The sequence below is a fragment of the Nematostella vectensis genome, chromosome 1, assembly GCF_932526225.1.
Source record: "Nematostella vectensis chromosome 1, jaNemVect1.1, whole genome shotgun sequence".
NCBI classification, from domain to species: Eukaryota; Metazoa; Cnidaria; class Anthozoa; order Actiniaria; family Edwardsiidae; genus Nematostella; species Nematostella vectensis.
In genome coordinates this window covers 7,967,320-7,977,948 of record NC_064034.1, presented here as the reverse complement: position 1 = coordinate 7,977,948, position 10,629 = coordinate 7,967,320, and the positions used below count along the sequence as shown (strand labels likewise).

Sequence of the window (10,629 nt, the reverse complement as noted above, 5' to 3'; positions counted from 1 at the left end):
TCCCATCGTCCATAGTAGCGATCTGAACACTGCATCACGCACCCATCATTTAGCACGATTCTACAGTAAGGGATAGTCAAGGAAGTACCTCTTGGTCTTTAAATCTTACTGGTACCCACCATCATGCCTCTGGCACGGCTGAGAGACCTTGTCGATTCGGGTGAGTCAGCAGATAATAAATAATAAGTAACTTTGTTAAAACGTTTGGGAATTGTACCAAGAACCTTTTCAATAATAGATCTGCTTTTTGAAATTTTTAAATTCGCTTACGCAGTCCTATTATCTAGTCAGTCTTTTCTTTGCCCGAGTAACATCTTGTACAGTACAAAAAGATAATGATAAAATGAGAGATCCGTTAGGACAAGGGAGCATGTGTATTTCTAGCATTTTAGTCCATCATCCAATCCGATTGGATGATGGACCAGATTGGTTGTTCGTAACCTTGTTATACAATTTATAAATTTACAATGGTATGATGTTTTTGGAAATAGCGAGTTACGTGTTAAGATCTTAGAATGTAGAGCATTATAAAAAAAAGAATCAAGATTATAGCTACAGAATAAGAGGTTCGCAAGTTTTCTTATCAGCTGTGCAAGTAATCTGTGAATGACAAGGACTTAATTTATACAATGGCAATCAAAACAAATAATACAATGTTTGATAATCCTTTCCTCTCACCGCCAGCTTATTATAACAATGGAATATCTAGTTCACAAGGCATCAACGATGAACTTTATCTTCCCACAAGGACTGTAATAGTAACGGTAATATTTTGCTCCACTAATGAGCTGGCGCTAACTAGCTGTTAGCTACTTTTAATTAGCTTTGCCAATTAGATAATTAGGTGTTGATAACAAACAAGCTTAGAGCTAATCCCTCCTGCAATATCCGAGTTATTGTCCCGCCCGGGTCGACATGCTTGACTCTCGCACAATCGGGTACTCACAAGTAACTCGCCATGAACAACTCGGTGGTCCTGTACGTACGTGGACAGTCTTACATATCAAATGGCAGCTTACTTTGCAGCCATTGAAGGTTTAGCGTAGGGCTTGGTGTTCTTGCTTGAGAGTTTATTTTGCTAGTTTTTTTTTTTCAAATTTCTGACCATCGACACCCATTCGTCTGTTTGTACCAAGCACTAGCAGGAGAGTTAGTGTGCCGTTTCTTGCTTTAAGCCCTCAACCAAAAGTTTGGTAAGACATAAATAATCGGATGTATTTTAGTAATTAAGATTTTGGCCTGTAAAAGAGACATGCCTAAACCAGGGGCAAATGCAGGAGGTACAATAAAAGGCGGCTGAGGCAAGGATTTTAAGAAAGGGAAGGGCCATAATCATTGTTGTTTAATTCTTTTTTTATACCTGCTTATACCTATTTTTATGTGAAAAATTATCTGAAAATATGTGTGAGAGGGCGCTTTGGCTACCTTCAAATTGGCAACCTCAGCTGGATACAGGTCACTAGACCCATCAACAAGCCGTCTTCTATCCAAATACACACTTAAAAGTAACCGTCTTCTTAAATACCAGAGAAGGGGTCAACCGAAGTCGAACCCATCTCATCATATGAACAGGGCGGGTGCCCCACCCCCCCACCTGAATACGCGCCTGATGATAACTCAATCGAGGCCCATGCCCACAGCGACAAACAGAAGTTTTCTAATTTTGGTTCAGAGTTACATAAAGTGTTGTTTGGGAAGGGATACTACGCGCTTACTTGTTAAAGCCGCATTATCACCACTTTACTTCCGGAGGTCCGACGGAAACCTCAACCGTTAAAAGACAAAAGTATCTATTAAAATCCGAGATATTAAACAGGCCATCCGCTCTAAATTATCAATCACATCCTTAAAGAAACTTCCAATAAACACACTGCTTTCAATATTTTGAAATATTTTTTGCGTTTTCCGTTAAAAATCATCGGAGATGTTACGTAATCGGCCGGAAGTAAACCGACCTTTTTTTTAAGGAATGCTACCTACGGCGCTATAGTCTTGCTAATATTAGACCACGTGACCGTTGGAGTATTTGTCACGTGCTCCAACTGTATCTATTTCCCAGCCGTGTTTTTTGCTAAATCGTTTATTCTTGTGACTAAGCAAGATGAGTAGAGACCACTGGCAAGTCCCTCTGAACACTGGCACATACTTTGGCTTGGTTGGTAAGGTGTTGCAACAGAATCTTAGTTGACAAATAAAACTTTGTTTCTATGGTAGAAATAGAAACAAAGTTGGTATTTTCTATTGGCTATTCATCACATTCATGTTTATGAGGGCTAAATTGGACGTGGTTTGAGGAAGTGATCTAGAAGAAGCTTGGTGTTCTTTGAAAGTTAGAAACGTGGCTGATGTTGATGGTGACCGGGGTTGATTAGGGATATTACATTAGACTAGGGCTATCTAGTCTAGGCTATCTGACTCATTCATTTTAGCCTGACGTTGCGAGGTATATAAAAACATGCCGAAACTGTACTGTGCCAATAAACTGGATATTCTACTGTCAGCTCTTTACAAGCGGACATCCCCTTGGATTTAAAATAGGTTCATTATTTAGATATCACAATGTTTCGGCGTGCAGGCGTTGGATTCGCGATTTGAAGTCCACAAGTAAAGCTGTCCGCTTACGAGGATGACGGGACGGTTGACAGAATTTTCTCTTTGTAAATTTAGATCACACCCAAATTTCTATTGATATATAAAGGTGCTTACTTTGAACGAAATGGGAAAGCTTAACTATCTTATTTAGCTGCTTACGATAGCTTTTAGCTACTTGTTGATTCCTATGTACTGAAGTTATACTTCAAACTGGCCTTGCTTTTAAGGAAAAACTTATGCAACATTACGAGCTTTAAAAATAAATAGGGAAATGGGGAAATGTGTTTACTTCACTCACAAACATTTACACACATCTCACAAACTTTACACATGAAGGACACTCAGCATTTACATAACGATTGACGGTTCGCTGGTCTGTTCTCTCCTGCGGCTTGATACTTATGATAATCAATTGGCTTTCATTGTTATCAAGGAGTTTTATCAAGGGCGACAGGAACGAGGACGGAACACGACAAAAAACAATGAAAAGTCAAAACCTTGAACGTAGAAATGCGTTGTCTAATACGTTAAAAATATTTTTATGAAACAACAAAGTGAAATCATCAAATTTCACGGTCTGTCGAAGAGATGTCATGCTGTTAACAGCTAGCCTTTCCTTTTTATATCGCTTTGCCACATTACAAAAGGACATTTTTATAAAAAAAAAACTAAAACGAGAGGTAACAGGCCCGGGATACCACACTATAGTGGAGGCCAATTCTATTTCTGGCGCGTTATGATCGTACATTTCACGAAAAGCCTTGTAATCCATGGTGTGAAAACATGAAAGAGAGTGTGTATTGATTTTTTAGTCAATTATTCTTATATTTATTTAATTTTATTCACAGCCACGCCGATTGATAATCGATCATTGAATAGCCACTCACCATCAGAAGCTTACAACAACAACAAAAACAACAACTACTACTGCAACTACCAAAAAGTTAATGATGATGCGACGCCTGAATCTAAAAATGGTTTGTCTGGTAAACCGAATAGTGCTATTCCTGTCCGCTTTTCTCGCTATTCCAATGCGAAAAAAGGACTTAAACAATCTACTCAAAAATCAGATAAACTCCGAAAATGCCTAAATGTATCAAAGGTTCTGGTGCCCTTGATACTAGCGGTAGTGATCATTATCATCTTGATTGTTGTCCCCCTGACACTCCAGGGATCCAAGAAGAAACAGCCCACGGAGCAATCACAGCGGAGAAAGTGCTCGCTATCCCAAGAATTAAAAGACTCTGGTCTTTACGAACTCATACAAAAAGTCAGAAAGAGTGTTAGCAAAAACTACCCAGCAGATCTTGTAATCAATCCAGCCTCGACCTCCGAACAGTTATGGCGCGATTACAAGCCTTTTATTGCCAAACCTGAACAATACAAACAAGTCACAGACGAAGCAGAGGGGTTACTTGGAGAACTCGAAGAGATAAGAAAGAAAATCGATGAAAATAAGTTAAAGGGAAGAGAGAGAAAGGCTTTGTATGAAGTTCACCATTATTTGAAGAACTCGTTTGGAACAGCATTCGAAGGGAACTACTATACAGGTGACTGGATGCTGGAGCCGAATGGTTTCTGTTGGTCGCCAAGCTGTCTTTCAGTACCGTATTTCTCAACCGCTTTAAGTTGGTATCTAAAACCAGAGAATATTGGTCATGTTCGGAGGCTTATTGAGATTATCAAGCAGTTTCGCGAGAGTATACTGCAGACTATTGCGAACATGAGGATGGGCGTGCGCGCGGGAATGGTGCGCCCCTTGGAGGCTTGCCGTGCAGGATTCCTGGCTTACAGATCTCAATTTAGTCCGATAGCCATCCAAAAAGAAAAAGGTAAAAAAAGGTTGAATTTTGAATGTTATTGATGATGTTGTTCTTATAAAAATTAGAAAGAAAAAAAGCTAGAAGAATGCATACTTTTTTGCGCTATTGCATGGGGGAGCGAAAAATTGCCTAGAGCCTACCCTGCTAGTAGAGCTTTCACCCTGTTTGTTTCTAGCAGGTTCACTTATCCGAGCCGCGTCTATGATCTTTCGCTTCACAAACAAACGCGAAAGCAACATCGACGATGCACGTATAAGTTAATTGATAGAATACAAGCAGACAGAAAGCTCGGCTAGCAGGGTACCTAGAACGTTGACAGGTGTGCGATAATTTCCACATTTTGCATGTGTCATGTGAAGTTTGTTGGACACGAAAAAAAGATCGCGTAAAAAGGGGACACATGTTTGCAATTGCAAAAGAACAAACCAATGTCTGATCGAAGTCATTTACTCTATGCTTCTCGCACGGCATTGGGCAAGGCGCCTCTCCTCCTCCCAGCCCCCGCGCGGCCAAACGAAACAAGATGGCGACCCCAACGCAACCCATCGCTGATTCTGTGCGGAAGTGTTATCGCTGATTCTGTGCTTGCAGTGTTACAAATATGTTGAGCGCCTATAAGAATTCCAGATAACCAAGCAGGAAATGTCAAAAGGAGCTTTTTATTGTGCGAATCCAGGTGTCAAGGATCTCTTTATATATAGTGGCGTATACGAACAGGGATTTCTCTCCATGCTGACTCCCGAGATGCACCGCGAGTGGCTTAAAGACAACGGCGAAAACATCACGGAGTCAATTACGCGCAACCTCGAGGAGCATATCGGGAAGCCGATTCTGGAAGTCCTACAGTAAGAAACAGTGAGAACGGGTACTTAATATCGGGGGAAGGAACTCGTATGTCGAGTCTTGACCTCCCTGGGAGTGATTAAACCACATTGTTTGTGCCATCTTTTTTACCGTTTTTTTTACTGTAATCGAAAACCTCACTTACTTATCCTTAGCTTGATCTGTGGCAAAACTCTCAACTGGTGTATATTGCGTCTTTCAGTAATTTCGACACCACCACGTTGTAACTGCGCCGTTTTTCTTTTACTGTAATCGAAAACTTCACTTACTTATCCTTAGCTTGATCTGTGGCAAAACTCTCAACTGGTGTATATTGCATCTTTCAGTAATTTCGACACCACCACGTTGTAACTGCGCAACGTAACTTAGGGTCCGCAACATCTAACATCAGATGCAACATCTAAAGCCTACGATACAATGGGCAATTTTGTACGCTCGCGTGATCGAATTCAAATTGAAATTCACTCGTACGAGCGTACAAAATCGCCTAGTGTGTCGTAGACTTAAGAAATTAATTTGCTCTTATTTATTTATGTCTTAATAGATATCTAGAGAATGAGCACATGAAGCACTGCCCACCTAGCACGGTGTCCAGCGGTCTGGCGTTACTGCCTCTTGAATACGTCTACATCAATGGCGTTCCAGATTACTCACAGAGGACAACTCAAAAACTCCCCACTGGAGAACCGCTGAATGGAACGCGGTCGTTTCTGTGGATAGCGCAAAGCATGGTGGCGAAACACGTAACTCCCGAAGAGTTAGAAAAACTTGGAAGGGAGCAGCTTCAGATTTTCTACGCAGAGGTAAAAAAAGATGATAAAGTGTTTAAGCTATGCTCAGGATAGGGCTTTATGATATGGCAGAGCGAAATCTAGTTATAAAAAACGACAACATTTTAACACTCGCCATGCAACATTATTTCATAAATGGAACTGGCCCTATTCTTAGCTAAGGCCCTATTCTCAACGTATTAGATCACTGACACTACAAGCCCGTAGCAGGGTGTGGGGCACTGGGGACAGGTGTTATCATTCCAGTCCCCCAAGCGTATTTTTTTTGTTATTTTCTTTTATAAAACTCTGACCCAGTTTAAAGGGTTATTATGGTCAGCACAGGAGAATAGGGTTGGCCAGGTCCCAGCACAGGACTCCCGCATCATCTCAGAATATGCATACCTTTTTTCACAGGCAGTATCTATTGCTAAGCAAGCGACAGGGGAATCAGACGAAGCTCAGGCCATAGCTAAGTTCAAAGAAATCATAGAAGACCCCTCTAATTACTTCAACCAAAAGCCTTTTCCAGCGAATGAATCAGACGATAATGCCTTTTTGTTGTGTACTAGCGACGAGAAGGCCAAGATGTATTGTCCAAAACGATGGGAGGCTTTGCAGGACTGGACTAAATATGTGAGAAAGGTAGGGGCGAGGTCTTTGAAAAGCACGACGCTTTCTGGACCCTTCAAGCGCTGTGTATAACTATGGCTGGCTCAGTAGAATAGTTCAATCAGCAATAAAAGACAAAAGCTTGTCTAATAAGGGACGGGCCATTTAATAATTTAATATTCTTTCTGGGCTATTGTTTTTATGGTCTGTCCCTAAAATGAAAGGTATTTCTGAAGAAGTCTTATTAAAGACGAAAATTTGGCAGAGTCGATTTCCAGTTTTTGTGTATATATATATATATATATATATATATATATATATATATATATATATATATATTGGTTGTCCTTTTGTTTTTGACTCGCTACAATTGATCCAAGCATCCGAATTTCCTTTTACAGCTACAAAACAACATCAAGGCACAACTCGGACAAATATTCTACACAAGTGGACCCAAAGTAACGACACCGACATGCGATAACTACATCTTCCCAGATTACAAACCCGCCGCAGCGTTCAGAGCTTACTCTGCATCATGGACGGCAAACTGCTCTGCAGGCCGGGCTGGCCACGTCCTGACATTCTTCATGGATAAATTTGGACCGAAGTTTTCAGATTATTCTCTCGCTGCTCATGAGTACCAGCCAGGGCACCACACGGAGGTGAGTCACGCAACGTGTCACGCAATCTTCTCGCCGGGTTTGATTCACGCAATGTGGTCACGCGACATGACATGCCATTAATAAGAGTACATCAGGGAATAAATCAATGTGTCATGAAATTTAGATCATTCATTCATCTTATTGCAAAACCTCTTCGCGGATGGTTTTGCACAAGGTCGAGTCACGCAATGCTTTCACTGGCTGCCTTTCAGGTACAAGGCTTCTTTGAACATTTCATGGACAAGTGTGGTGACGCGATAGCCTGGCTGACCGATCAATCGTTCTTTTCCGGGTTCAGTGAGGGCTGGGCTATGTACTCGGAGCATCCCCTCATGGACGAGGACCTAAAAATGTATGAGGGCAACTTGCTCGCCCGATACGGCATGATTCAACAAATGGTACGTTATGCGGAAAGGCCAGTATTGGGTTGGTGTCGGTTTAGAAGGGGTTAAGGATGAACAGCATACGGCATGGTTCAACAAATGGTACGTTATACGGAAGGGCCAGGATGGTGTTGGTGTGGGCTTAGAGGGGCCAAACAGGATACGGCATGATCTAACAAATGGTACGTTATACGGAAGGGCCAGGATGGTGTTGGTGTGGGCTTAGAGGGGCCAAACAGGATACGGCATGGTTCAACAAATGGTACGTTATACGGAAGGGCCAGGGTGGTGTTGGTGTGGGCTTAGAGGGGCCAAACAGGATACGGCATGATCTAACAAATGGTACGTTATACGGAAGGGCCAGGGTGGTGTTGGTGTGGGCTTAGAGGGGCCAAACAGGATACGGCATGATTCAACAAATGGTACGTTATGCAGAAGGGCCAGTATTGGGTTGGTGTCGGTTTAGAAGGGGTTAAGGATGAACAGCATACGGCATGGTTCAACAAATGGTACGTTATACGGAAGGGCCAGGATGGTGTTGGTGTGGGCTTAGAGGGGCCAAACAGGATACGGCATGATCTAACAAATGGTACGTTATACGGAAGGGCCAGGGTGGGGTTGGTGTGGGCTTAGAGGGGCCAAACAGGATACGGCATGGTTCAACAAATGGTACGTTATACGGAAGGGCCAGGATGGTGTTGGTGTGGGCTTAGAGGGGCCAAACAGCATACGGCATGATTCAACAAATGGTACGTTATGCAGAAGGGCCAGTATTGGGTTGGTGTCGGTTTAGAAGGGGTTAAGGATGAACAGCATACGGCATGGTTCAACAAATGGTACGTTATACGGAAGGGCCAGGATGGTGTTGGTGTGGGCTTAGAGGGGCCAAACAGGATACGGCATGATTCAACAAATGGTACGTTATACGGAAGGGCCAGGATGGTGTTGGTGTGGGCTTAGAGGGGCCAAACAGGATACGGCATGATTCAACAAATGGTACGTTATACGGAAGGGCCAGGATGGTGTTGGTGTGGGCTTAGAGGGGCCAAACAGGATACGGCATGATTCAACAAATGGTACGTTATACGGAAGGGCCAGGATGGTGTTGGTGTGGGCTTAGAGGGGCCAAACAGGATACGGCATGATTCAACAAATGGTACGTTATACGGAAGGGCCAGGGTGGGGTTGGTGTGGGCTTAGAGGGGCCAAACAGGATACGGCATGATTCAACAAATGGTACGTTATACGGAAGGGCCAGGGTGGGGTTGGTGTGGGCTTAGAGGGGCCAAACAGGATACGGCATGATTCAACAAATGGTACGTTATACGGAAGGGCCAGGGTGGGGTTGGTGTGGGCTTAGAGGGGCCAAACAGGATACGGCATGATTCAACAAATGGTACGTTATACGGAAGGGCCAGGGTGGGGTTGGTGTCGGTTTAGAAGGGCCAGGGTACAAAGAGGTTATGGATGAACAGGATACGGCATGGTTCAACAAATGGTACGTTATACGAGATGGGTAAGGGTGTGGTTAGAGTTACATGTCCAATGTAAAAAATGTTACATGACTCACATTCACTAAAGGGGGGATTTGGCTCAGTGACAAAGGGGGGGGGGTATTTTTTCTGTTACATATGGATTTCTTGCATCCCAAAGGGGGGGGGGGGCGGGTGAACCCCCCAAACCCTCCCCCTAGATCCGCTACTCTATGGCAGCAATTTATCACCGAAAGTAAACATATAATGAGTAACGTGACATTTCTAAGAGCCCTTATTTAGGTAGACAACATTTTCATGAGAAGCTTCATGCATTTTCGTATCTTTTTCCAGATCATGGCATCGTTGCGTCTGATTATCGAACCAGGCCTGCACGTCCGTGGAATGACCCGGTCAGCGGCATTACAACTTTTTCAGAAATACACATGGGACACTAGTGACCTCTCCTCCAAGGAGATCACGAGGTACCAAAGCACTTACGGCCAGGGACTCACCTACATGGTCGGGAGAAATGCTATTCTGCAAGCGAGGAGTAAAGCCGAGCAGGAGCTTGGGAAAGAATTCTCGATACAAGATTTTCACTATGCAATACTTCACCAAGGGGATCTACCGCTGGACTATTTGCCGGCTCACATCGATCACTATATCAAGTGCAGAAAGAACCCCTCGTCAAGCGAGTGTACGGAGTAAAAATATAGAAAAGAATAGAACGGGGAAGTGCATGTATATTTTTTAGATTTCATTTATGTAATATTTGTTATTAATGGTATTTTAGAAATGAAATATATAACCCTGTTACACCAAAGGAATACAAAATTTTAACGATAGGGATTTTTTGGGTACCAATTTCCATGATCATTCACATTGTATGTTTATCTATTATTATTGTATGTTTATCTATTATTATAGTTATATAATGAAAACATCGCACAACAACTCAACACACGTTTAGAGATTCTTTTGATGAAGATGAATATGTTTTCCATTTGGTAACATATATCAAATATTTAGCATATAATTCAATTATGAAATATCTTAAATTTAGGGGGGGGGAGGGAACGATTGGCGCTCGGCCCACCCCTACATCCGCCTCAGAGAATCTCATTCGCACCCTACACTTACTTAATTTAAATTTTGATTCTTCTCCTTACTTAACTGATTAGTCAGGCTCTACTGTATCTTTTACAACATTATTTTTGTTATAAGTGAACACCTTCACCCAACAAGGCAAAAACAGAGAGATATACCCATTCACTGTCTCTTATCTGATCCACGAGAACTACTATTTTATGCGCTTCCCAAAACTCACCTACTGCACTGACAGTCGCTCATTTTGAGCGTAACAGGACTTGTTTAGCAGACCCATTAACCAATTTAGCAAGCTATTCTCTTTGTTATACCCCCTTTTCCCATCTGGCTCTACACAACAAATATATGTTGTAGGAGAAAGC

The 10,629-nt window shown here is 42.4% G+C and overlaps 1 protein-coding gene across 2 annotated transcripts; it reads left to right on the top strand.

Moving 5' to 3' along the window:
* The first annotated feature begins 24 nt into the window (after positions 1-24).
* Positions 25-10,119, top strand: LOC116603898. Of its 2 annotated transcripts, none has more exons than XM_032365511.2 (8): positions 25-160; positions 3,441-4,424; positions 5,092-5,260; positions 5,803-6,061; positions 6,446-6,673; positions 7,042-7,302; positions 7,515-7,700; positions 9,512-10,119. In XM_032365511.2, exons 1-8 carry the CDS (start codon positions 124-126, stop codon positions 9,866-9,868), a joined length of 2,481 nt encoding a protein of 826 aa, XP_032221402.2. In that variant the 5' UTR covers positions 25-123; the 3' UTR covers positions 9,869-10,119. The 2 variants fall into 2 exon arrangements, with proteins under 2 accessions (XP_032221402.2, XP_032221401.2); XM_032365510.2 differs by lacking the exon at positions 25-160 and adding an exon at positions 2,030-2,159.
* Positions 10,120-10,629: the final 510 nt, after the last annotated feature.

Excerpts from the sequence above, each read along its gene's own strand:
- LOC116603898 (XM_032365510.2), top strand. The coding sequence starts at position 2,102 with ATGAGTAGAGACCACTGGCAAGTCCCTCTGAACACTGGCACATACTTT. Across the intron at positions 4,425-5,091 it reads AGCCATCCAAAAAGAAAAAG|GTGTCAAGGATCTCTTTATA; the intron begins GTAAAAAAAGGT and ends GTGCGAATCCAG. Across the intron at positions 6,674-7,041 it reads GGACTAAATATGTGAGAAAG|CTACAAAACAACATCAAGGC; the intron begins GTAGGGGCGAGG and ends TTCCTTTTACAG.